Below are 27,664 nucleotides of genomic sequence, written 5' to 3'. Positions count from 1 at the left end.
GGACGACTCGGGTGAGTACATAGACTCACTTTTGCTTCGCATGTGAGTCAAAAATTACTCATGCTAATACATAAGTAAAAATTAACTCTTGGAGCTCAAATCAACACAAAACAAAATATAAAACCTCATTGAAGCAAGTAACTTCTCTAACTGAAAATAGTGTGCTGCAAATATGTTTCATGCTTGTCTGAAATGCCTGTGTGAGCCAACAGAATATACGTTGAAACTGTAAGAGCCATGGCATAAGAGTATGAAGAGCTAAAACACAGTAGCTTTTCTAACTGAAATATTATGAAGCAATAAAAAACCCATGTTCTACTTGCAAATACACTATTATTTTGCTCTACTATTACCTGCAATACAATCTTCAACTCTAAACTTTACTTCTATTTAAAAACCGAAAAGGGATGAACAATAAACAAATACGAAGTGTCTCAAATGTTTACCTGACTCTCTCTTAGTTTGGCCTGAATTTTACCAATTGAAATATCATCACAGTGAAACAAACAGTTCATTAAAATTAAAAGGGAAATACATGTCTTGTTGATGAGTATGGTACTACAGGGATCAACTCTGTAAGATATTTATCTTAAGTATGAGAGAGAGAGAGAGAGAGAGAGAGAGAGAGAGAGAGAGAGAGAGAGAGAGAGAGAGAGAGAGAGAGAAAGAAAGACAGAAAGAAAGAAAGACAGACAGACAGATGACAGACAGACAGACACAGAGAGACAGAGACAATATAGACTGACCAACAGCCCGAGACAGAGAGAAAGATTGTGATAATCAGAAATGTAGTAAAATCTGCTATAAAGGGCCTCTGACGACAGGACACCAGCGAAAGTACACTCTGTGCATTTCCTTTTTATATTTAGTCAAGTTTTGACTAAATATTTTAACATCGAGGGGGAATCGAAACGAGGGTCGTGGTGTATGTGCGTGTGTGCGTGTGTGTGTGTGTCTGTGTGTGTGTGTGTGTAGAGCGATTCAGACTAAACTACTGGACCGATCTTTATGAAATTTGACATGAGAGTTCGTGGGTATGAAATCCCCGAACGTTTTTTTCATTTTTTTGATAAATGTCTTTTATGACGTCATATCCGGCTTTTCGTGAAAGTTGAGGCGGCACTGTCACGCCCTCATTTTTCAACCAAATTGGTTGAAATTTTGGTCAAGTAATCTTCGACGAAGCCCGGACTTCGGTATTGCATTTCAGCTTGGTGGCTTAAAAATTAATTAATGACTTTGGTCATTAAAAATCTGAAAATTGTAAAAAAAAATAAAAATTTATAAAACAATCCAAATTTACGTTTATCTTATTCTCCATCATTTGCTGATTCCAAAAACATATAAATATGTTATATTCGGATTAAAAACAAGCTCTGAAAATTAAATATATAAAAATTATTATCAAATTTTTTTTTTCGAAATCAATTTAAAAACACTTTCATCTTATTCCTTGTCGGTTCCTGATTCCAAAAATATATAGATATGATATGTTTGGATTAAAAACACGCTCAGAAAGTTAAAACAAAGAGAGGTACAGAAAAGCGTGCTATCCTTCTCACCGCAACGAATACCCCGCTCTTCTTGTCAATTCCACGTGCACTGCCTTTGCCACGGGCGGTGGAGTGACGATGCTACGAGTCTTGCTGCGTTGCGTTGCGTTCAGTTTCATTCTGTGAGTTCGACAGCTACTTGACTAAATATTGTATTTTCGCCTTACGCGACTTGTTATTTGTAAGCTTCACCAAAGTATTCCATCCACAAAAGTACACCTTTCAAAAGACAGTGAAGAATACTTTCAACTGGTCCCAAAGAAGAAAGAACGTCTCACACTACATCATATCATGCCACTACAAATTGTAAAGACCGCCACCAACATGCACAAATCAACTATTTGGCTGTGTACTTTGATGACTCATTATCAACTGCTGCTCATGGCATGCTAGTTTTGGATACAGGTGATTGTTAGGACAAGTGTTACTACATCAATTGTGCACAAAACGATCACAGGACAATAGTCGGATGTTAAGGTTTTCACCTTCTAGCCAACAATGCCCGTCACAATGCTGAATTTACTTAACCTATTCCAGAATGATATTAACAAGTAACAATAATTTTAAGGTGAACTATTACATGTTGGTATTTTTCCTAAAACTAAGAAGGCAAAAAACAAGTACCTCAGCTTCAGCCTGTTTCTGCATGCGTTCGTTTTCCTCGATCTCTCTCTCCAGCTCGTGCATTCTTTCCATGGCGGCTTTGAGCGGCCCGCAGCGGCGAGTGTACTCCACGATAGCGATGGTGTACTGCACCAGTGTGGCGCAATCCTCGCTGGAGTATTTGGCGGCCGAGACCGTGATGCCGCTGGTGCGACCTTGAGGGGACGCTGACCTCTTCACAGCCATGAACTGTTTTTCTGCAACCGTGATTTCAGATTGAGGGATGTGAAATATCCAAGAAAAGTAACCCCACATGTAACCGAGTGCCGAAACACCACAATCACCTTTGGAGGCAAAGTCCAATCAAACAGGATTGAGAATTTTAGAGCTTATTTCTAAGCCCTATAAAAACTGTTATGCATTCGCGAAGGAATCCATGAACATACAGAGAGACAAAAGCCGCCAGACCCCATCACAAACAGAACTCTACAATCCACAGGTGTTGCCTACTTCAAAGGCGAACAACTCTGCAGAGTCTGCTGTGAAGGGCGACGGTAGTCTCCCTGTCACACTCGCCCCCGTTTGAATGAACTTTGTCCCCAACGTTCCGAACCATGGACCCGCCAAGCTTAGGTCCCTCCCAGGTTCGTGGAATGGGAACAGCACGAAAAATTATTCAGTGGCCATAACACCATTCCTGAACATATCATGTCGAGTCCTATCCTGTCGGCGACGCCAAATGTAACCGAGTGCCGAAACACCACAATCACCTTTGGAGGCGAAGTCCGATCAAACAGGATTGAGAATTTTAGAGCTTATTTCTAAGCCCTATATAAACTGTTATGCATTCGCAAAGGAATCCATGAACATACAGAGAGACAAAAGCCGCCAGACCCCATCACAAACAGAACTCTACAATCCACAGGTGTTGCCTACTTCAAAGGCGAACAACTCTGCAGAGTCTGCTGTGAAGGGCGACGGTAGTCTCCCTGTCACACTGATAGGAGATTTCATGACACATTTTTTATCTGTTATAGGTTTCAAAAGATACTTCACAGAGCGGTTTTTTTTTAATCAGAGACAACATAAAACAATAAAACAAATTTTTTTGAAAACACAAAAGGAAAATTGAAGTGGCCTTAAATGATCAACTAAAATAAATGTTGATAGATACAATTTCACAGTGTGTTTTCATAAAAGAATTTGCTGTTGAAATAGAAAGAGAGAGAGAGAGAGAGAGAGAGAGAGAGAGAGAGAGAGAGAGAGAGAGAGAGAGAGAGAGAGAGAGAGAGAGAGAGAACTCACCAGAGGCATTCTCCAACATGCTTCCCTCCCCTGTCACTCCAAGTTGTCCTTCCTTGCTCACCGCCAGGTAGCTCTCCACAGCTGCACATCAAAAGTGTTAAGACGTTCAGGGCAATCCACCTTTTTCTAACCTTGCAAATCTTTTCTCCACAAACCACTTTGTTCTCAATGAATGACAAGAAGCTTCACAGATAAATCAATCCACCTATAAACCACCAAGAAGTCAATTTAACCGTCGTAAAATATTCATTCAACTCTCTAAGACAGAAAACTTATAGCTATACTGATCTTGAAACATTTATTCTTTTCAATCCTACCATAGTTAGGTGGCTTAAGTAAAAATGACGTCAGTGTCCTTTGACCTAATGTCAAAACCCACCATTTTTTCTTGTTCAGTGTTTTAGCAGCTAAAAATGAAAAGTCAACACTTACAGGTCAAATTCAGTTGTCAATCAACATTTTCTTAGCATAATGAAATCTCTGTTTTAAGATGGGCCTCTGTTTTGAGACCCGCTCTGACGGGCGCTGTGGCGTGGTGGTAGGACGTCGGCCTCTTAATCGGAAGGTCGAGGGTTCGAATCCCGACCGCGGCCTCCTGGTGGGTTAAGTGTGGAGATTTTCCCGATCTCCCAGGTCAACTTATGTGCAGACTTGCTAGTGGCTTATCCCCCTTCGTGTGTACACGCAAGCACAAGACCAAGTGCGTACGGAAAAGATCCTGTAATCCATGTCAGAGTTCGGTGGGTTATAGAAACACGAAAATACCCAGCATGCTTCCCCCGAAAACGGCGTATGGCTGCCCAAATGACGGGGTAAAAACGGTCATACAGGTATAATTCCACACGTGCAAAAACACGAGTGTACGTGGGAGTTTCAGCCCACGAACGCAGAAAAAGAAGAAGAGACCCGCTCTGTTTCAAGACCTTGCTTCTCAAGATTACTCTGTTCATTTACCTCTATTTTAAGACTCCCTCCTTTACAGGATCTAACTTTTTCAGAGTTTAAGAGGTCTTAAAACAGAAGGTCCACTGTTTTCGTTCAGCAGTCTATGCAGCTCATTATAACTGCAGTCTATGCAGCTCATTATAACTGCAGTCTATGCAGCTCATTATAACTGCAGTGTATGCAGCTCATTATAACGGCAGTCTATGCAGCTCATTATAACGGCAGTGTATGCAGCTCATTATAACGGCAGTGTATGCAGCTCATTATAACTGCAGTCTATGCAGCTCATTATAACTGCAGTCTATGCAGCTCATTATAACTGCAGTCTATGCAGCTCATTATAACTGCAGTCTATGCAGCTCATTATAACTGCAGTCTATGCAGCTCATTATAACTGCAGTCTATGCAGCTCATTATAACTGCAGTCTATGCAGCTCATTATAACGGCAGTGTATGCAGCTCATTATAACTGCAGTCTACGCAGCTCATTATAACTGCAGTGTATGCAGCTCATCATAACTGCAGTCTATGCAGCTCATTATAACTGCAGTCTATGCAGCTCATTATAACTGCAGTCTATGCAGCTCATTATAACTGCAGTCTATGTAGCTCATTATAACTGCAGTCTATGCAGCTCATTATAACTGCAGTCTATGCAGCTCATTATAACTGCAGTCTATGCAGCTCATTATAACTGCAGTCTATGCAGCTCATTATGACTTGCTTCATCAGTCCATTCCTTACCTTGCAGAACGTCAGATGGAAGTCCGTCCTGCCAAGATACATTGTGCATCATGTCTACAAACTTAGTAGAGTCATTCATCGTGGACGCCATGCTCTTCCACTGGGCGCGGTCAAACCTCTCACCATCCTTGGAAGCTTTGGCTGCAAGCACACAAAGATCCATTCAAAGAAGGAAAATGGGGTGGAAAGGGGTGGGCGTGGAAGTAGAAAATTACTGCTGCATATCCTAACTGAAAGTAGCCAGGCGTTCTTATACATTCTTATATATTCCAAATGATCAGGCAGAATATGTTTCCATGACAGCAATATTGAAAAGATATCTGGTGATATACCCACGTATGTGTTATGGTTGAAAACATTTTGATATTATGAAACTGAATACACTTGAGAACCATTGTGTAAAAAGTTATTTTTTGGCCAAGAATATATAGCTGGGTCTACCAAAGAGCTATGCTGTACACCATTCATCTTTTACCCCCTCCCCACTCCTCTCTCTGCTTCATTCTTCTTAACTTAATACTTCAAGGACAACACCACCTTCTTACAACATGGTCAAGCATTTTGTGTTGCATGAATGAAAGCGGCTCAATACTTGGGCTACTAACATTGTGCTAGTGCTTTCTTTTCCAGTTGAACAATGAAAGTGGACATGCCAAAAACAACAAAAAAGAGTTGGGATTGTATTGACTGTGACCTGAAATATCAGAATGAGTGCAAACTATGCCTGAGAGACTGAGAGACCATGCAAAATGTAAGCAATTACGCAGAACCTAAAGACGAGACAAGTGCTCTGCAAAAAGGTCAGTACAACTGAAGCATGAATCAGAAAATAAAGATTCTTCAAAGAATTTCAAATGCAATCTTTTGTGCAGAAGACTATCAACACTGACGAGAGGTGTTACATTAGCATAAACCTACAGCATGTGCTAATAAACAATCATACACATCATGCATGCGCACCCACACATGTGCACGCCCTTGCACACACACACACACCTCTGTTCTAGTTTAATGTGATTGGGCGGGGATGTAGCTCAGTCGGTAGCGCGCTGGATTTGTATCCAGTTGGCCGCTGTCAGCATGAGTTCGTCCCCACGTTCGACGAGAGATTTATTTCTCAGAGTCAACTTTGTGTGCAGACTCTTCTCGGTGTCCGAACACCCCCGTGTGTACACGCAAGCACAAGACCAAGTGCGCACGAAAAAGATCCTGTAATCCATGTCAGAGTTCGGTGGGTTATAGAAACACGAAAATACCCAGCATGCTTCCTCCGAAAACGGCGTATGGCTGCCTAAATGGCGGGGTAAAAAACGGTCATACACGTAAAATTCCACTCGTGCAAAAAACACGAGTGTACGTGGGAGTTTCAGCCCACGAACGCAGAAGAAGAAGAAGTTTAATGTGATTGCAGTGGCTGTGAGTCAAGTGGGAATGTGATTTCAATGGTTAGGAGTCAAGTTGGGACTGTTTTCAAGAGCTGGAAGTCGATCAAGTTGGGGAGTGTGATTTCAATAGCCAGTGAATCAAGTAGGAATGTTATTTCAAGAGCCATGAGTCAAGTGTGAATGTTATTTCAAGAGCCAGTGCAATTGTGCCTGTTACTCTAAGAGCTTGGAGTCTGTTGTGATTTTTTTTCAAGACCTGAGTCAAGTGTGAATGTGACTTCAAGGACCAAGCATCAAGTGTGAAATCAACTTCAACAGCCCGGAGTCAAGTGGAACTGTGATTTCAAGGGCCGGGGGACAAGTTCGGAATGTGATTTCAAGAACCGGAAGTCAAGTGAGATCATGATTTCAAGAGTGCATGTGTGGTTGTGCGCATGTGTGTGTGATTTCGAGAGCGAGTGGGAATGTATTGGAAGAGCCCAGAATCAGGTCTAAATGCAGTGATTCCAAGAGCTTGGAGTCAAGTGTGAATGTGATTCCAAGGGTTGGGCGTCCGGTTTGGGGAAGGAGGATGTGAAGAGCCTTGCCAGAATATAGGAAGTGAAACTTAACAGCAAAACTAAGTGCTGTGCATGATTTTCTTTTAAAATTTTGCCAAAGACTGATCGAGGTCCCAAATCCGGAAATAAGGTGAACCACTGCCCAAAACAATTTGTACCATCTTCTTCAATGACTGGCAAAAGTAAATCTGGAATACGGGCATCTGAAATTATACACCATATGCCGTAATAGCAATAAGACATTCCCAAAAATTAACAAACGTATAGAGTGGTCAACAAACAAAACTTTCATTCTCAACCGAAACAGTAACACAATTTTCATACTTGGTTACAAACAGCACTGCAATTCTCACTTAGGATTGCAAATGACTTTTGTAATCATACAACACACATCAGGCAGGTAAAAAAATATAATTTATGTGAAGGAATGGTTGGCAAGAGTTGTGAACCGTTGAGGAATTCTCGTTTCGTACCCAATCCGAAAATTTCATACCACCGTTTGAATACCCATAAGGCAATGCTTCCTTCCACCTACAACTTGTCAACAAGAAAGAACGCGTCCACTCAGTCCGCAAAGTTTTTTTTTGGTTTTTTCCTGCGTTTTCATCGTGGGATCACAGTATTGAGTATCAATTTGCGTTCTTCTGTTGTTTGATGTATTATCAGTGAGAATTGTGCATGTCGTTACATCCAATTTTCCTTTGAATTGGGCGAAGCAAAAACGATCCTTTGTTCGGCGGGGGCCACGCGATGTTGCTATGGCTTCCCCACGCGATCGGGGACAGAAGCCAAACTGGGACAAAATTCTGATTTTGGGTCACTCCTTCGCTCGAAGATTCGGCGAATTTCTTCACAAGGACACGGAGGTGTCGGAAAAATTTGGTTTCGGGACCTGCGAAGTCAATGTATTTGGAAAAGGGGGTTGGAAGATCGGAGACCTGGTAAAAAACGTAGGTCAGACGTTGGCCGCTGTTGGAGCACCGCAGCTTTTGATACTGATGATAGGCGACAACGATGTTTCTGGTGATAGTTCGCCAGAGGAGATTTCCGCGCATTTACTTGCAGGTATTTCCTTGATACAGAATGCTGCAGTAGGGGTCAAGAACATTATCGTGTGTCAGTTAATGCCTCGTTTTCAGTCGCGGGGGTATCACACATACCGGTTTGACCCAGACTACAGCGCCGCTGCACTGGAGGTCAACAACCTAATTCGACAGGGCGCTGCTGACTGCAGCAATGTGTTATTCTGGAATCATGAATTTGTCTCTTTCCCACAGGAAAGCGGTTCAAAATACCAGTGCCTGCGGAGACATTTTTTGGACGACGGAGTGCATTTAGCAACAACAGGGAATGCCCGTTGGTACAAGTCTCTTAGACGAGCTATCACCCACAGTCGGGCTTGTTTTTGAGTCAGTTGCAGGTGCAGATAGTGTGTATTTGTCGTTGAATGTATTGGTTTTGTTTTGTTTTTGTTTTCAGCACAGGAAGATAAATTCTTGCATCTGAACCAAGTTGCAAGATGTATGTGTGGTGTTCACCTTCATGGTGGTTTTGTCGTTTCAGTTATTGCCTGTGGCTGGTTGCTATGGTTGAAGGCACTTTATGCTGATGTCCAGTCTGGCGGTTAAGTCAGAGAATCCGGTATTACATTGCCGGTGGAGGTACTGATTAGCGAGCAGGTGATTTGTCCGGTTCTGCGGCTAAGTCAGAGAATCCGGTATTACATTGCCGGTGGAGGTACTGATTAGCGAGCAGGTGTTTTGTCCGGTTCTGCGGCTAAGTCAGAGAATCCGGTATTACATTGCCGGTGGAGGTACTGATTAGCGAGCAGGTGTTTTGTCCGGTTCTGCGGCTAAGTCAGAGAATCCGGTATTACATGGCCGGTGGAGGTACTGATTAGCGAGCAGGTGTTTGGTCCGGTTGTGCGGCTAAGTCAGAGAATCCGGTATTACATTGCCGGTGGAGGTACTGATTAGCGAGCAGGTGTTTTGTCCGGTTCTGCGGCTAAGTCAGAGAATCCGGTATTACATTGCCGGTGGAGGTACTGATTAGCGAGCAGGTGTTTTGTTCGGTTCTGCGGCTAAGTCAGAGAATCCGGTATTACATTGCCGGTGGAGGTACTGATTAGAGAGCAGGTGATTTGTCCGGTTCTGCGGCTAAGTCAGAGAATCCGGTATTACATTGCCGGTGGAGGTACTGATTAGCGAGCAGGTGATTTGTCTGGTTCTGCGGCTAAGTCAGAGAATCCGGTATTACATTGCCGGTGGAGGTACTGATTAGCGAGCAGGTGTTTTGTCCGGTTCTGCGGCTAAGTCAGAGAATCCGGTATTACATTGCCGGTGGAGGTACTGATTAGCGAGCAGGTGTTTTGTCCGGTTCTGCGGCTAAGTCAGAGAATCCGGTATTACATTGCCGGTGGAGGTACTGATTAGCGAGCAGGTGTTTTGTCCGGTTCTGCGGCTAAGTCAGAGAATCCGGTATTACATTGCCGGTGGAGGTACGGATTAGCGAGCAGGTGTTTTGTCCGGTTCTGCGGCTAAGTCAGAGAATCCAGTATTACATTGCCGGTGGAGGTACTGATTAGCGAGCAGGTGTTTTGACCGGTTCTGCGGCTAAGTCAGAGAATCCGGTATTACATTGCCGGTGGAGGTACTGATTAGCGAGCAGGTGTTTTGTCCGGTTCTGCGGCTAAGTCAGAGAATCCGGTATTACATTGCCGGTGGAGGTACTGATTAGCGAGCAGGTGTTTTGTTCGGTTCTGCGGCTAAGTCAGAGAATCCGGTATTACATTGCCGGTGGAGGTACTGATTAGCGAGCAGGTGATTTGTCCGGTTCTGCGGCTAAGTCAGAGAATCCGGTATTACATTGCCGGTGGAGGTACTGATTAGCGAGCAGGTGATTTGTCCGGTTCTGCGGATAAGTCAGAGAATCCGGTATTACATTGCCGGTGGAGGTACTGATTAGCGAGCAGGTGTTTTGTCCGGTTCTGCGGCTAAGTCAGAGAATCCGGTATTACATTGCCGGTGGAGGTACTGATTAGCGAGCAGGTGTTTTGTCCGGTTCTGCGGCTAAGTCAGAGAATCCGGTATTACATTGCCGGTGGAGGTACTGATTAGCGAGCAGGTGTTTTGTCCGGTTCTGCGGCTAAGTCAGAGAATCCGGTACAGTGGTACTCCCGACGAACGACCCCCCCATCAGAGACCCTCTCCCTTCTCAGACCTCATTCTTCCTGACGGATTAGTTTTGCTATATAAATCACCCCCCATGGCCGACTCCCCCCAGAACCCGATTTGCGACCGACTAGTTGTTACAATTTGCGACCTTGTAACGACATTTTCAAATCAAAACCTAACAAACAAGAAGAGCAAACGCTCGATCGAGTCACTTTCGCAGTTCTGAATATTATATGAGGCATCAGATGGACAGGAAGAAATTGCTATTCACAACACAATGAGTCACGTTCACATAAAATTTGAGCCCGGTCACTTTTATAGTTTCCGAGAAAAGCCCAACGTTAAGTTGTGTGTTGCCGAACAGAAAAGGCTAGTTATCTCCCTTGTTTTTCTGATAACGTTCGTAAAAGGCTACAGATGTAAATACTTTGATGTAAAGAATAATCCTACAAAGTTTCAATCACATCCGATGAACTTTGTCAAATATATAAAATGTCTAATTTTTCCTTTGACGCTGACCTGTGACCTTGAAAAAGGTCAAAGGTCAACGAAACCATCGTTAAAGTGTAGAGGTCATTGGAGGTCACGACTAAACAAAATATGAGCCCGATCGCTTTGATAGTTTCCGAGAAAAGTCCAACGTTAAGGTGGTGTCTACGGACGGCCGGCCGGTCGGCCGGACGGCCGGCCGGCCGGACAGACTAACACTGACCGATTACATAGAGTCACTTTTTCTCAAGTGACTCAAAAATCGTAACGTTTTGCTTGAATCTCTGAAAAAAGATCGCAAAAATCACTCGGCCGGAAATATAACAGACGACGCGTTTAGGTCTCGATTGCGCATGTCCGGCGTTCACAATTTTACGATCCCAACATGCCCTTTTCTTTGTCCACTTCCTTTCGAAAAATCAACAAACACACGCGCGAGCATCAACGATCTTCTTCTTCGACCATGGCTTCGAACTCTCCTTCAACTTCAAACGCTCAATCGCGCGGAAAGAAGAGGAAAATTTTGACTCTGGAACAGAGGATGGAAGTGTTGAAACGGAGCCGTAAGGGCGGAACGGCAATTTCGATCGCGCGGTCGTTTGAGCCAATTGAGGTAGGAAAAACTCAGATTCAATCGATCGTCAGCGACCAAGAAAACGTGGTCAATCGATGGGAGACCGGCGAAAATTGTGACCGCAAATACTCCAAGGCAAGGAAATGTATTTATGGTGACCTCAACGAACGCGTTTGGAGTTGGTTTTGTGATGCACGTCGACATGGCTGATGTCTTGCTCAATTTTGACAGTCAAATTAAGAAAGAACACTTGAAGAGAAAGTCTCAAGCATCTCAGACTTCCATGAAATCTTTCTTCAAACCAGTGTAAAATGTGACAGGTGTATAGTCCTCTTCCAAATACTGACACCCATATGAACATAAACTCTTTTGACTCCCAAATATTTTTTTAAATACATGTAGAGGATACAATTAAAGTAAAAAAAAATATAGAAAAAATACATCAAATTAATTCACCAAACCACAACTGTAATTATGCCACAACTTCGACGGACCCTGAAGGTATTTCTCTCTTTCTCTCTGTCACTGACTTTTTCTCTCTCACTGTCTTTTTCTGACCTGACCTCACCCCCCATGTAAGACCCCCCCCCCTTTTAAGACCTAAATTTGTCAGATTTTGGGAGGTCTTACATGGGGAGTACCACTGTATTACATTGCCGGTGGAGGTACTGATTAGCGAGCAGGTGTTTTGTCCGGTTCTGCGGCTAAGTCAGAGAATCCGGTATTACATTGCCGGTGGAGGTACTGATTAGCGAGCAGGTGTTTTGTCCGGTTCTGCGGCTAAGTCAGAGAATCCGGTATTACATTGCCGGTGGAGGTACTGATTAGCGAGCAGGTGTTTTGTTCGGTTCTGCGGCTAAGTCAGAGAATCCGGTATTACATTGCCGGTGGAGGTACTGATTAGCGAGCAGGTGATTTGTCCGGTTCTGCGGCTAAGTCAGAGAATCCGGTATTACATTGCCGGTGGAGGTACTGATTAGCGAGCAGGTGATTTGTCCGGGTCTGCGGCTACGTCAGAGAATCCGGTATTACATTACCGGTGGAGGTACTGATTAGCGAGCAGGGAATTTTCGGGTCTTGCTGATAAGTCAGAGAATCTGGTGCTAAGTTGCCAGTGGAGGTACTGATTATGGAGCAAGGGAGTTGGCGCCTTGAGTCCAAACTAGTGTTTGGTGGAGGTATTTTGGGCCATATATTTTCGAATTTTGGGTTGACATTTCAGAGAATCCGGTATTATATTGCCGGTGGAGGTACTGATTAGCTAGCAGGTGATTTGTCCGGTCTGCCGTTAAGTCAGAGAATCCGGTATTAAAAAGAACATTGCCGGTGGGAGTACTGATTAGCGAGCAGGTGATTTGTCCGGTCTGCGGTTAAGTCAGAGAATCCGGTATTAAATTGCCGGTGGAGGTACTGATTAACTAGCAGGTGTTTTGCCGTTTCTGCGGTTAATTCAGAGAATCCGGTATTAAATTGCCGGTGGAGGCAGTGATTAACTAGCAAGTGATTTGTCAGGTTCTGCGGTTAAGTCAGAGAACCCGGTATTAAATTGCCGGTGGAGGTACTGATTAGCTAGCAGGTGATTTGTCCGGTCTGCCGTTAAGTCAGAGAATCCGGTATTTTGGCTATATTAAATTTCTGCTTATAATTGCAGCTTGTCACACTCTGCGCTATTTCTAATCGCTTTTAGGGAGGTGTGTTCCAGGACGGCATTACTCGAAATGATATCTCCGATGGAGCAAGTTTCATATGTCCTGGTTTTTATCACACAGGATTATGCTTCCGAAGAGAGCAGCCTCCAGATGGAGGTACTGTTTAACGAGCAGGTGATTTGTCTTAATTTTTGTCCAGTCTTGTGGTTAAGTCAGAGAACCCGATCTTAAATTGCCGGTGGAGGTACTGATTAGCGAGCGGGTGAATTGTCCCGTTGGGCTGATAAGTCAGAGAATCAGGTGCTAAGTTGCCAGTGGAGGTACTGAATATCGAGCGGGGGAGTTGGCGCCTTAGAGAGGCCAAACTAGGGTTTGGTGGAGGTACTTTGGGCCATATTATATTTTCCATTTGTGGGTTGACATTTCAGAGAATCAGGCATTATTCCTTGGGATGTACTGGCGGTCAACCAGGTCAATTAACAACTTATAGAACCCAAGCATCGGGTTTTGGTGGAAGCACTTTGATTATATTAACATTCTGCTTATAATTTCAGCTTGTTACACTCTGCGCTATTTCTAATCGCTTTCAGGGAGGTGGGTTCCAGGACGGCATTCCTCGAAATAATATCTCCGGCGGAACAAGTTTCATATGTCCGGGTTTTTATCACACAGGATTATGCCTCCGAAGAGAGCAGCCTCCAGACGGGTCGCAGAGGTGACCAGAGCAGTGGCTGGGCGTCCCAGCGCCACCGTACAGAGGGATACGGAGGTGACAAGAGGGGCAGCATGCCAGCACCAGCAACCAAGGGGGTGCAGAGACAGGCTTAGCGGCAGTCCTCGCAGAGGTGCGACGGATGGCTGAGCAGGCGTAAAGGGACATCGCCTCCTTAAAACAGGACAACCAGCGCCTGCGGCAGCTCGATGCCCAGACACTTTCTTCTGCACCGGGGCCCGCTACGGCATCCACTTTAGACTACTACGCTGCGAATCTGGCTCACAGTATAACAGGTGAGAAGTCTCACTTGGTGCCAGTGGACTTATTCATTGACGGCAAACTCAAAACACGAATCTGGTCGCAGGAGGCCATTGACCTGGCAACCCTGGTAAAGGGGGAGGACCATGGGTCCTATGACATAACAATCTCAAAATCGGCAGATGGGGGGTGGCCTGTCCTGCGCTCTTCACAAGTGCGAGGCTAAAATATGTGCTAATTTATGTCGGTTTATACTGGTTATGGCGGTACCAGCAAGCAATGCTGCTTGCTGGTTGGTGGCGTTTTACCGCCAGTGATGTGAAAAGAGGGGAAACTTGGTCCCCAGTGTGTAAAACAAATTTCAATGATGGTGATGTAAATAATGTTGCATTAACCTGTAAAACAAATTTCAATGATTGTGATGTAAATAATGTTGCATTTAACCTGCTGCCAGGTGACTGTAAGGCAGCTAGTATTTATTGTGAGAAGGCCGGTGTGATATAATAAGGGAGGCAATTGTCCATCTAGTCGACCGGATACTCTCACAATTTCGGGTACTTTATAATAACATGTTGCCTACATGATGATTATGTATCCGAACAATTTGGTGCTAAACAGTATGCATTTTTGATTGATGATATGTATAAATACGTTGGTTTTCTCAAAAATGCAGTCGCTGGGTAGATCCAGCGACAACATTCGCAATCACGGTGTTGGCTTGTTTCATAGTATGATTGTGTGAAGTGGTTGTCTCCCTTGGGTTGTTAGCGCAAACAAATTCAGAACATAAATGGATTTATGGGAAACCATAAATATAATTTATGTGAAGGAATGGTTGGCAAGAGTGGTGAACCGTTGAGGAATTCTCGTTTCGTACCCAATCCGAAAATTTCATACCACCGTTTGAATACCCATAAGGCAATGCTTCCTTCCACCTACAACTTGTCAACAAGAAAGAACGCGTCCACTCAGTCCGCAAAGTTTTCCACCTCAACCCCGCCTGCCACCCAATTTCTTGAATTGTTGCTACTGTCAGGAGGCCGGTTCTGCAAATTGAGTGCAAGGGCACATTTGGTGGCTTGCATTTGGTCTGCAGATTACAATATCGCAAGATTGTTTTTCAATTGATATGTTAATAACACATAAGGTTCTGCCGATACTGACAACAATGTATATATATTGATGCTTTTGTGTATAACAATTATGGGCATGATAACCTTTCTACAAATTGACTGTAAGGGCACATTTGGTGGCTTACAACAGGTCTGTAGATGGTGCAATGTATTACCATGGAAAGGAACGCCCATTGTTCATTTTTGTTACTGGCATGTGCTGTCTGAAAACAATGCACATGTTGAGTTTTGGGTTGTTTGTTTGTTTTGCGATACCTAGTAAGGCGCAAGATAACCTGATACAAATTCACTGTAAGGGTACATTTGGTGGCTTACAGTGGGTCTGTAAACAGGGCAAGTGAGGGCCAATAAAAGTGTTTACAAACTTTGTTCCTGCTGTACATACAATTTGAGGGCGTTTTACCGCCAGTGATGTGAAAAGAGGGGAAACTTGTCCCCAGTGTGTAAAACAAATTTCAATGATGGTGATGTAAATAATGTTGCATTAACCTGTAAAACAAATTTCAATGATTGTGATGTAAATAATGTTGCATTTAACCTGCTGCCAGGTGACTGTAAGGCAGCTAGTATTTATTGTGAGAAGGCCGGTGTGATATAATAAGGGAGGCAATTGTCCATCTAGTCGACCGGATACTCTCACAATTTCGGGTACTTTATAATAACATGTTGCCTACATGATGATTATGTATCCGAACAATTTGGTGCTAAACAGTATGCATTTTTGATTGATGATATGTATAAATACGTTGGTTTTCTCAAAAATGCAGTCGCTGGGTAGATCCAGCGACAACATTCGCAATCACGGTGTTGGCTTGTTTCATAGTATGATTGTGTGAAGTGGTTGTCTCCCTTGGGTTGTTAGCGCAAACAAATTCAGAACATAAATGGATTTATGGGAAACCATAAATGTCAGTCATGCTCACTCTACTAAAGTATTACATTTATATTCATCAACACTTCAAATGTGCACGTTTTTGCAGAACACACACACACACACACACCCTGAGTGATCATCATAAATGAGACTGCAAGTAAAATTGAACAACAGATTAGGAATCAATCAAACTTTACTAAAGGCACATCATGAAGCAAAACCAATATTATAAGGGTCAAAATGTGCACTGGTAACTTCTACACTGCCTGGGCCTACCAATGATTATAAAATTCAAAATCAAAATCAAGAAGTGTTTGTAATTATAATGTTTAATCACAGACAAACCAAAACATTCAAAGTTTAATGTTTGAATTTTAAATAAAAAACCCAGTAAATGTTTCATTCTATCTGTGATTAAATGTTTCAATAATTATTTTTCTTGTCATTTTATTCTTGATTTTGAAAAGAAGCAGTCTATCTGTTTTGGATTGTTTTAAACAAAATTGAAAGTCATGAGTAGTTATTGCCTTGAAACCTGAGAGCTTAACAATAACAATAACAATAACAAAATTGAAAGTCATGAGTAGTTATTGCCTTGAAACCTGAGAGCTTAACAATAACAATAACAATAACAAAATTGAAAGTCATGAGTAGTTATTGCCTTGAAACCTGAAAGCTTAACAATAACAATAACAATAACAAACACGTTATTGTCCATTAAAAGGAATACATTAAAATGGAAAATGTTCTCCTAGCCTGTTGGTCAATGATTTTCAAACACACATTGTTTGTTATCTGATCAACTTTGGGTCTGATTTTGGAATTAGAACTCGAGCCTTGTTTGGTTATAATGCAAAACTGCCTTTTAAATGAAGTAAGCATTTCAATGAAACCATTATTATCATTGTTAATTGGTGCCATTATTGTGTTTTTATATTATTGTTTCAATAAATTTGACCAGGGTCGAAAACAGAGATTAAAACTATACTGGAGTTTATGATTAAGTATCAATGAACTTAAAGAAATACAACACAGCTGAATCAAGCAACAATCTGCAAGTCATTAACAAAAAAACAAAAAAGGGGTCTTTAAATTGACACGAAAATCTGAGACATGTTGATTTTTAATGAAAACCTAAGGCATAATTGTGTACATATTAGTGCTGATTAAAACAAAGCCAAAATGAAAACAAAAGAAAAACTGACATTCAAACTTAAATAAATGCTGCAAACCTGATCGCTGACGTTCAGCTGTTAATGGAGGAAGAACAGCATATTTCTAAATGACTTTGCAGAAATGATCAAAATAAGTATGTTGATACGTACTACCCATCATACTACATTAGTACAACAATCAAAGGATAATTATATGGTCTACAAAGTTATGATAAAAAAAAAAAAATCCACCACCAACAATTACAAAGAACAATAATTATATAAAAAAAAATCAAAGCCAAAACAAACTACCACAAAAGATCACTAAACAACAAAAAAATAAATCCCAATCCAATGACTAGTACATGTACTATGCTAAAAAAGAAACCTTTTCAAGGATTTCACCGCCACCAGTCTTAATTTTGTTTTGATTTCAAAACAAAAGAAGAAGAAAAAAACAACAACATGCAGATACCACCCTCACCATGTTTGACTGCAAAACATACACAAAAATCTTACTCTGGCAGTTTCTTACATTACTTTTTTAATACAAAATGGAGACAGAACAGAACAAGGTAACTATTCCCCAACTAAAAAAATGGTACCCTCTTCAGAGGTAAAAGGCATAATACCCACTCAAACAATGAGAACTGCATGGAAGAGAGGCGCAGCTTATTCTTTCGACATATCTCTATAGCTTGTATTCAGAAAAGGGAAGAGAAAGCTCCTATTAGTTAAATTGAGGTGATATATTCGAAAGAAATATAAGAGTCAAGTCACCCAAAGCAGTGCTCGAAGGCGTACAAGAAATTGTTCACACAAGAGCTCATCTAACTGAGCAGTTGTACCGACACTCTAAATAATTTCCACAGATAGAAGCGACTAGCAGTGGTCTAATTTTCGCCAACATTTTGCTTCAGACCAAGATTTTCAATTTGTTGTAACATGCCAGAGGAAAGAGAAATCTACACTCACATTTCTTGACGATGAGTTTGGTAGACGAGGAACTTGAAGACATGCGTGAGGAGAGATCCTCCTTGCCTGTGGGGTAGTCCCGGGACTCCTGGATGCGCTGCGAGGGCAGGCGCTTGCCGATCAACATCATCACCATCTCCATCACCTGTCCGACCAGGATGGGCGGCGTCTGGAAAGCCTTGAGGCGCTCGATGCACTGGCGGTCCACCTTGTGCTTCCACACCAACACCTGGTTAAGAAAAAGGTAAGGTGAGATGAAGAAAAGGTAAGGTGATATGAGGTAAAGGTAAGGTGAGATGAGGTAAAGGTAAGGTGAGATGAGGTAAAGGTAAGGTATAAAGTGACATAATGTACGGGGGTCTGAGAGGCCTTGAGACGCTCGATGCACTGTCAATTCACCTTCTCCTTCCACATCAAAACCTGGACAATAACTACACATGACTTTCAATTTTATGTGAAGGAGTCTACCTTGTTCTTCCGCACCGAAACCTTGGGGCCTTGCATGGGAAATAAAGCTGATAAGATGAGGTCTACCTATGTGCTACACTGCTGGGGTACCTGACTTCTTGCATGGTCCAGCTGGTGGCGACAGTCCTCCACTCGTTTCTGGGCCTCGGCGTACTCCTCCTTGGCCTGCACCTGGCGCGTCTTTAGCGTCGCTTCACGCATCTTGTCAAACTCCGCGTCATAGTCGTCATACTCCTCTACACAGCAAAACACACAAAAACGAGATGAGTCTGATGAATCTACAGTCAAGTCTGACGCACATGCAAACAAGTCTCATAAATTTACAGGAGAGCCTAGTTTATCTACAGATATGTCAGAGTAACCTGCAGAAAAGTCTAATACATCCACAGAAAAGTGTGTCATATGTGCAGAAAAGTCACAAACAGCTACTGAAATGCCGGATGCATTCATTTAGAATACTCAGGCTAGCATGTACATATTATACCCTAACACAATTGATTTAGTGAGATGAGAGGGGAAAAGACACCTTTGACACTTGGCGCTTTGCATTAAATTTGGTTTTCGAGACAATAAAATTGATACAGCGTCTGCTCTTCCCACCTTCCTTCAGCAGCTCATCCTCCTCTTCCTCCTCGGATTGGAACTCGGTGAGGTGCAGGTAGGCGTCCAGGGACTTGCTGAGACCGACCTTGGCCTTCAATTTCTCCAGGGCTGTGGCCCTGTTGGTCAGACGATGCAAGAGGTCGGCCGTGTTCTTGCAGGCACCCTCGAAGTTGCCCGTGATGGTCTTGATGGCTTTCTTCATCACCTTGGCATCTGCCCGAGTCTTGTCCAGCGTCGCCAGCAATTTCCTGCAAGATGATGAGTTTGTTTGTATTTTAACACTTAAAATACTACATTGCTACCGATCTTAAAACTCTAAAACATGTGCTGATAGACAACTCCTTTGAGCTGTATTGCTCTGTCACAGTTTTGTTTGTTTGTTTAACATCTGAAATAACACATCAATGGTTTTCTAAACTTAGTTTTGGACAACTCACTTGAGCTGCTCCACAAGACTGGGTGCATTCTCCTTTCATTTCATCTCTTCAGGATTAAGAAAACACAAGTCCAAACAGGTGATCTTAACCTGTGAGTGTAACCGACATATCACTCGTGCTGTGGCAGGGGTTAGCCACACTCCAGTCACCGGTCACCAATCCCTAAAAAGCTGACGCGACAGATCATTCTTATTTGGAGTCAGTCAAGCCACTTATCAAATGTCTGCCAGGCTGTTCAAGAGAGGAACAGACTGATATCACTGGGTTTTCTGTCTTGGTCTGTCAAGCTAATTAAAGGAACACATTGCAATCTCATGTAACACTTTAAAAGCTGTACTGCTGGATAACTTACTTGAGCTGCTCGACGGCCTGGGTTCGCTCCAGCGCCTTGGAGGTGTAGAGGTACTTGAAGCTCTGCATGAAGCGGCGGTAGGTGGTAGGTCCTATGTACACTTCATTCTTTGCCGTGACACTCTTGTCTCTGTGTCGGCGTCTGAGGGAAGAAAAACCATGTTGCACAGATGTTTTTTGTTTTGTTTTGTAATGTACTAATCAAATACAAAGAAGTACACAACAGCAACAAAGAGCAGTAACAAAACTTAAATAGAAGACCAATGTAGAAAAACTGCTTGGAATGGCATCAGTGAGACAATGTAACACACATATAATTTACTGATATTTTGGCATTTTCACACACACACACACACACACACACACACACACACACACACACACACACACACACACACACACACACACACACACACACACACCATATTCAGAAGCCTTACTTGATGCGTTCGCTCAGGATGGTTTTGGAGTAAGGCAGGTTGGGGACCTTGACGGTCTGCACTTTGAGCTGGTCCTTCTTCTTGTCGTGCACCTTCACTGTTGACAGCGTCACCTCGGGGTTTAAATCCCCGGCCCAAGGCAGCTGCTTACAGTCACGCAGCACAAAGCTGTGTATGTTGGCCAGGCATGTGGTGATGCTGTCCCTGTTTCATTAAAGTATAGGAGAAATAAAAATACATTGTAGATTATTGGTATCGATACTACGATGAAGCAAGTCAATGTGCAGCAAGATGTGCCGTGAAGAAATCTTATTCACAATAACTGTAAAGAGTGCATTTTTTCCACCCCATCTCCTTTAAACAAAAACAAAGAAGGCAAGGAAACACTCCTGTCATTCTAGTTTTGAGAGGATACCCTTGGGACCCCTGAAAAGAGTCCCTGCACTGCAACTCGAGCCCTTTGAGGAGAGGGGTATTTTTGATCACTTGATGAAGCTGAGGAAAATATGAAGTGCCCTTCGGACAGAGGTGTTCTCTAATGGGGTTCTACATTTTAATCAAAGCTGCTTATTTTGCTGATCTTAAGGTGTTACGAGTGTGTTCGGGTTGCGGTTCTTGCTCATGTTTATACTCACTGAGTTACTTCCCTTGGATCTGGATCTGAATCTGGATCTGGATAACCCGCCTGGGTTGGTGGTTTGCGGGTGCGAATGCGTATGCGCACGGTTCAGTGTGCTTTCGCGAAAGGGTGTGTCATATGCACGGCTAGAACTAAGATACTTCTTGATTTCAGTAAATAGTTTCATTACATGTCAACTAGTTCGTTTTTAAATGATTTTTTAGAGATCGCCAAATGGTATTGTGTGAATAACATCATTCGATCGATTGTACGCACGGCGCCGTGCTTCTAGTAGCTCAGTCCATTCCTTCTTTCCGGTGTGGAAACAGACGTGTTTCTGGCGAAAGAATCGGCGTTTTCAACTCGCCATATCTTCATATTCATTCGGACTAGAACAACGAAATATAAATTTCTTGTAAAAAAAATCCCGAGCCTTGCGACTCTGGTAGTCATTTTCTTACGCGAAGCGGCCTTTGGTAGGTACGACAGTTTTAGTCACCCAAGTATATCTAAAACGCACGTGGACGAGTTTTCAATGGCGTATTTGAAGTCTGTGAATGTTGTGATTACAAATCATTTCGGGGCACCCCTCAGTCTATACGTACAGACAAACAAATTGCATGGAACGAAAGTTGAGAGGCTGGACTGTAAGTTGTTGTTTTGACTTCTACAAATCTCGCAGGTCTTTTATGCAAAACAGACTCAAAATTACATTGTTCACGCAAGTGTAGATGACGAGACTATCGAAGGAATGGAATACACTTGCCTACAGATATAATAGACACACACTGTCTATTTATATCTATGACTTACCCTAGCCCATAATTATGTTAGAATAAAGAACATACTTTGCTCTTTTGAATGATGTATTGTATGATTTGGCACTGTACACAGGATTTTAGACCTGCCCCCGAAGTGATTTTTCCATAAACCCGTCAAAAAGCTCACTCTGTTTTGGCCGTAAAAAGCGCCCAAATAAGGTCAATTTCTAACCTGTGTCGTGTGTTCGAAGGAGTACATCTCAGCGATGCCATTGCCTTGCAACCTCAAAGAAATATATTTTAATAACCCGCTAAATGAACGGTTTTTTAGTGTGAAATAAAAGCCGGAGATTTGCTTCGTTTCTTTGCTGCGACACAAAACCAAAACCAACTATAGATCTGCGGTGACATTATGAGTTCGTTTTCGACATTGCAGTGAAGTTGCGTGGATCTTCGACGATTCCCGTTCGGTTTAATGTGGATAGAGCTTTGATTGAATGTAACTGCTTTGAAAAGTTACAACAAATGATGAGTCCTTGGGATCGATGTTTTTCGGTAAACTTCTTCGTATCCTTGACTTTACTTTTGACTTGAACAGATCCAGATCGGCTGGGGCTGTTGATCGCCTACACAGATCTATATGAAGTTGACTCGACACGGCGAACTGCCGAATCCGTGCCCTCTCGTCGGTCCCACCCCCAAATCCCTTACCAGCCTCAGACCCCACCTCACCATTCTAACCTCACTGGCGTACTATGTGTGATTATCCCTTCCTCATGAAAGAGAAAGTGGAGAAAGGGGAAAAATGAAGAAATGTTTTTTTTTTGACAAATTTTTTTAAGTCCAAAAAAGATGAGAAATATTCATAACAAATTCAGTTTTGGGTCTTTTTCAAATCTGTTTGATGCATCTTTTCTGTGACCATTGTGGCTATGCACTGACACACAAATAAGTGGAGAAAAGGGAGAAATGAAGATTTTTTCTCACTGCACAACAGTCAGGGATTAGGGTTACATGTTTACATGTACATTGTCAAGAGGTCAAAACAAATTTTAAAAGCTGTTGAACACTGCACTAGTGTTGCTCTAATCAAGGCGAGTCTGGAACAATAGGTCCACCCCACCAAAAAGTCAACATGGAATTAGTTATGATTTTTTGGCTTGGGTACGGCCAAGTGAACAAGGTAGGAAAGGTTAGAAATAGTCATAACAAGTTCACTTTTGGGTCTTTTTCAAATCTGTTTGCTGCATCTTTTCTGTGACCATTGTGGCTATGCACTGACACTCAAAAAGGTGGAGAAAGGGGAAAAATGAAGATTTTTTTCTCACCACACAACAGTCAGGGATAGTCAGGGATTGTTGACATGTACATTGTCAAGAGGTCAAAACAAATTTTAAAAGCTGTTGGACACTGCACTAGTGTTGCTCTAATCAAGGCGAGTCTGGAACAATAGGTCCACCCCACCAAAAATCAACATGGAATTAGTTATGATTTTTTTTGCCTTTTTGCTTGGGTACGGCCAAGTCAAAAAGGTGAGAGGGGTTACAAATAGTCATAACAAGTTCAGTTTGGGGTCTTTTTCAAATCTGTTTGATGCATCTTGTCTGTGACCATTGTGGCTATGCACTGACACTCAAAAAGGTGGAGAAAGGGGAAAACTGAAGATTTTTTTCTCACCACACAACAGTCAGGGATATAGTCAGGGATTGTTGACATGTACATTGTCAAGAGGTCAAAACAAATTTTAAAAGCTGTTGGACACTGCACTAGTGTTGCTCTAATCAAGGCGAGTCTGGAACAATAGGTCCACCCCACCAAAAATCAACATGGAATTAGTTATGATTTTTTTTGCCTTTTTGCTTGGGTACGGCCAAGTCAAAAAGGTGAGAGGGGTTACAAATAGTCATAACAAGTTCAGTTTGGGGTCTTTTTCAAATCTGTTTGATGCATCTTGTCTGTGACCATTGTGGCTATGCACTCAAAGTCAAAAAAGTGCAGAAAGGTGACAAATGAAGATTTTTCCTTCTTTCAAGACAATGTGTGATTTGGCACATTTTGCCTCAGTCTTTATCAAGAGCCTGTCTAACCCACTTTGAAGCTGTTAGAGACTGCAGTAATGTTCCTTACATCAAGGCGAGTGCACAATGGTGCATTTCGAACCCCCCCCCCCTAATGTTCACTTTAATATCAATAAATCAATAGATATTCAGTCACAGTTTAACTAACTCATTCACCCTCATCACTCACTCATCCATCCATCACAACAACACTGTTTGATGCACAAACTGCCTGCCTTCCGCACTGGGAAGCCGCTTCGCTTCGCAACAACAACAACACTGAAAACTCGCCGGGAAATACCCCCACCACACGTGTCACACGTGTGCTTGTTTCTTCCGACTAATATCAATTTTGGAGAAAAAAAGGACAAAACTGGATGAAAAATTCTACGGCCCCAGCAATCTCATTACTCTGAAAGGGGAACCGGAAGTGGCTGGTCCTCAGGTTTCAAAGTTGACCGATATTCCCACTAAAGTGACCTAGATCCAAAGCCAGCCATCCATTAGAATGTAGGTCCGTGCTCCCACAGTCCAATGCCGCGAATTGTTGTTACAGCCCCTGACTTTTTTATGTACGGAATCCGGTAGTCTTTTTGTTGTTGTTAAATAATTATATTGCCAAACGTTATGACATTTTGAGATAATTGAACAAGTTTCAATACACATTGGCTGAGCACCTGTGTGCTCAAAGGAAATGTCGCTTGTTTTTATCAAAAACTAATTTTCAATGGTCATTCGTGCAAACCGTCACACAAACATGCGTGCCTCTGTGTCTCTGTGAGTATGCGTGTGGCTGCTTTCATAGTTAGGGTGCAGGCGTTTTTAATCATTTACCCCACACCAAAAGCCCCCCCCCCACACACCACCACCCCCCCCCCCCCACACACACACACACACACACCCCGATACCTGTCAAATTCCCTCAGAATGCATGAAAAATTCCGTTACCTCAGATCATCACCAGGAAAAATTCCTCCGCATCCAAAATATCAGGACTTTAGATATCAGATACCGACTTTATGTAATGCGCTTCAAAATCATATTCGCAAAGAAAGAGAGAGAGAGAGAGAGAGAGAGAGAGAGAGAGAGAGAGAGAGAGAGAGAGAGAGAGAGAGAGAGAGCTGGACACGAAGAAGGGAAGCTACAATCGCCCCAGGCCATATATATTATATATGTGTGTGTGTGTGTGTGTGGTGTGCGATTCATAGAAATTTACTGGACAGATCTTCATGAAACTTTGCACACAAATGTTCCGACCTTCACCCTGATTCAAACTCATGTATCACAAGTCCAGCGCTCTACCAACTGACCTAGAGCGCTCCCAAATTATTTCTTTTTATCATTTTTGTCAGTCAAGATAATGGGGGTGGGGTTGGTACGGGAATAATTGTGAAGCAGACAATAAGGCAACAACTTATTTTGTTTACAGGTATTGTAGATGTATACAGTGAACTTAGCTGTGTTCAAGTTTAGTTATGTTTCTGTCGAGCGAAGTTTTTTTAAGTACGTTTTTACTACTAAAGGAGTGATAATTTTATGTGTACGCCCTCGAGAAACCTCGATCATTTTCTGAAAATGTACGTTGATAAGTACCGTTTTATGATAAAGTTATACTCTCCATTCATTTATATACACAAACTAATGTTTCATTTATTATTTGTAGAGCTAAATATGTCAGTTGGGATCATGTTAAAAATCGCAGTGTTTTTCGCAAAATCGTACTTGACAACCCCCAGTAAAAAAATTCTAAAAAAAAAGTTAATACGTCAACCTCTTTTTTTCTTTGCACAGATGTGTCCATATTGCTTAGAGGAACCTGTGCACAAAATGTGTAATGTTTCTTTCACGCGATTTGAACACACAAGTAACCCCTTAAGAATCGCAGTGTTTTTCGCAAAATCGTACTTGACAACCCCCGGTAAAAAAATTCTAAAAAAATATTAATACGTCGACCACCTTTTTTCTTTGCACAGATGTGTCCATATTGCTTAGAGGAACCTGTCCACAAAATGTGTAATGTTTCTCACACGCGAATTTTTTTTAAATACGTTTTTACTACTAAAGGAGTGATAATTTTATGTGTACGCCCTCGATAAACCTCGATCATTTTCTGAAAATGCACGTTGATAAGTACCGTTTTATGATAAAGTTATACTCTCCATTCATTTATATACACAAACTAATGTCTCATTTATTATTTGTAGAGCTAAATATGTCAGTTGGGATCATGTTAAGAATCGCAGTGTTTTTCGCAAAATCGTACTTGACAACCCCCAGTAAAAAAATTCCAAAAAAAAAGTTAATACGTCAACCTCTTTTTTTCTTTGCACAGATGTGTCCATATTGCTTAAAGGAACCTGTGCACAAAATGTGTAATGTTTCTTTCACGCGATTTGAACACACAAGTAACCCCTTAAGAATCGCAGTGTTTTTCGCAAAATCGTACTTGACAACCCCCGGTAAAAAATTTCTAAAAAAAAAATTAATACGTCGACCCCCTTTTTTCTTTGCACAGATGTGTCCATATTGCTTAGAGGAACCTGTGCACAAAATGTGTAATGTTTCTTTCACGCGAATTTTTTTTAAATCGAAAATTTTATTGTAAATTTTCATTTAATAAATATACCTACCCGAATCACATGTAGCATTGACACAATCGGAGATGCTAGGTTCTGAAAAGGCTAACCGTCTAAGGGAAGCAACCCCAACCACAAAAAGTGTAAACGTAGCCATGGTAATGACCATACACCCGGGGAGTTACCTCCCATCGTGCATGCCATGTCACTACTGCTACTGAACACGTGGTTCATATCATTCGACCTAAAGAATAAATTCTCCAAATCAAAAGCGGGGTTGGCGGGAGGGAATATACTATGTGATTCGGGTAGGTATATTTATTAAATGAAAATTTACAATAAAATTTTCGATTAAATTACATATTCCTACTCCGAATCACATGTAGCAGATTACAACAACAAGGCGGTGGGAAAGAAAAATCTAACTCACTCAAAAAACCTTGCCAAAAACCTGGACCGCTGCCAAAGAATCAGGGCGGTCCCAGTGGGAAAGAAAATCTAACCCACTCAAAAGCCCTTGCCAGGGCTGGCCCACTGCCAACAGGCAGTGAGGGAACCAAGGAAAGTCCTGATTGACAGCCGAGAAGTATCTCAGGCAAAGCGAAAGAGACAACCTCAGAGATCCAGCAAGCTGTGCTCAGCACTTCTTCCAATCTCCTAGCCGTAAAAAACAGCACAGGAATAGACCCAAGCCTTGGATTAATAACCCTGGCGAGCCAAGGGAAAGACAAGCTTCCCCCCCCCCCCCCTTTTATTGGAAGGAAATGCTAATGTCCTGAGAAGATCCGTGCGTAAGGTTGTCCCCTCAACTGAGAAGGACGAACCCCCGCGGTGACCTTAAGACAACCATGCCAAAGTCTGCAAACCTTGGGATGTAGTAAAGCCCAAAAGGCTTGTGAGAAAGAAGTCAGCTCAAAATAAGAGTGACCAATCCCCACGAAAGAGCGAGAGAGAGACATCCAAGCACTAAGTACCAGAGTCCACCTCGAAGAGAAAACTCACAAATAGAAGGTCGCCAGTCATCCCCTACCAGTCCCTGCGAACGCAGGGAGAGAGGTAGCACCCGACAGCAGCCACTTACGACTGTGCGTAAGCTACCGGAAGTGAGGACCCACGGTGGTCAAAAACCGATGTGACTGGCAACCATAAACAAAATGGCTAAAAGCCAGAATGTTCCCAAAACAGTCTGCTTGAAGGTAATCGAGAGTGAATCAAAAACCGAAAGCAGAAAACCAAGACTGGTAAACGTAAACCGTGAAGCCA

The 27,664-nt window shown here is 42.4% G+C and overlaps 1 protein-coding gene and 1 long non-coding RNA gene across 10 annotated transcripts in view; one reads left to right on the top strand and one right to left on the bottom strand.

Moving 5' to 3' along the window:
• Positions 1–27,664, bottom strand: part of LOC138962452 (uncharacterized) — a 172,530-nt gene that overhangs the window by 30,659 nt on the left and 114,207 nt on the right. For 5 of the 9 annotated variants that reach the window (XM_070334266.1, XM_070334271.1, XM_070334264.1 and 2 more), the window contains 10 exons: positions 20,389–20,592; positions 19,950–20,090; positions 19,158–19,408; positions 18,648–18,793; positions 18,090–18,318; positions 17,193–17,210; positions 5,151–5,291; positions 3,462–3,542; positions 2,178–2,413; positions 447–467 (listed from right to left, as the gene is read on the bottom strand). In XM_070334266.1, coding sequence (XP_070190367.1) covers positions 447–467; positions 2,178–2,413; positions 3,462–3,542; positions 5,151–5,291; positions 17,193–17,210; positions 18,090–18,318; positions 18,648–18,793; positions 19,158–19,408; positions 19,950–20,090; positions 20,389–20,592 — 1,468 coding nt within the window. The remainder of the gene's footprint in view (positions 1–446; positions 468–2,177; positions 2,414–3,461; positions 3,543–5,150; positions 5,292–17,192; positions 17,211–18,089; positions 18,319–18,647; positions 18,794–19,157; positions 19,409–19,949; positions 20,091–20,388; positions 20,593–27,664) is intronic. The other 4 variants (XM_070334269.1, XM_070334272.1, XM_070334267.1 and 1 more) reach the window with 2 other exon arrangements.
• LOC138962462 (uncharacterized) lies at positions 12,710–15,885 on the top strand. Its single transcript, XR_011454520.1, has 2 exons — positions 12,710–13,280; positions 13,324–15,885. It is a non-coding gene; the product is annotated as an uncharacterized lncRNA (long non-coding RNA).

The sequence above is a fragment of the Littorina saxatilis genome, linkage group LG3 (assembly GCF_037325665.1).
Source record: "Littorina saxatilis isolate snail1 linkage group LG3, US_GU_Lsax_2.0, whole genome shotgun sequence".
Lineage (NCBI taxonomy): Eukaryota > Metazoa > Mollusca > Gastropoda > Littorinimorpha > Littorinidae > Littorina > Littorina saxatilis.
This window is presented reverse-complemented; position numbering and strand designations above follow the sequence as displayed.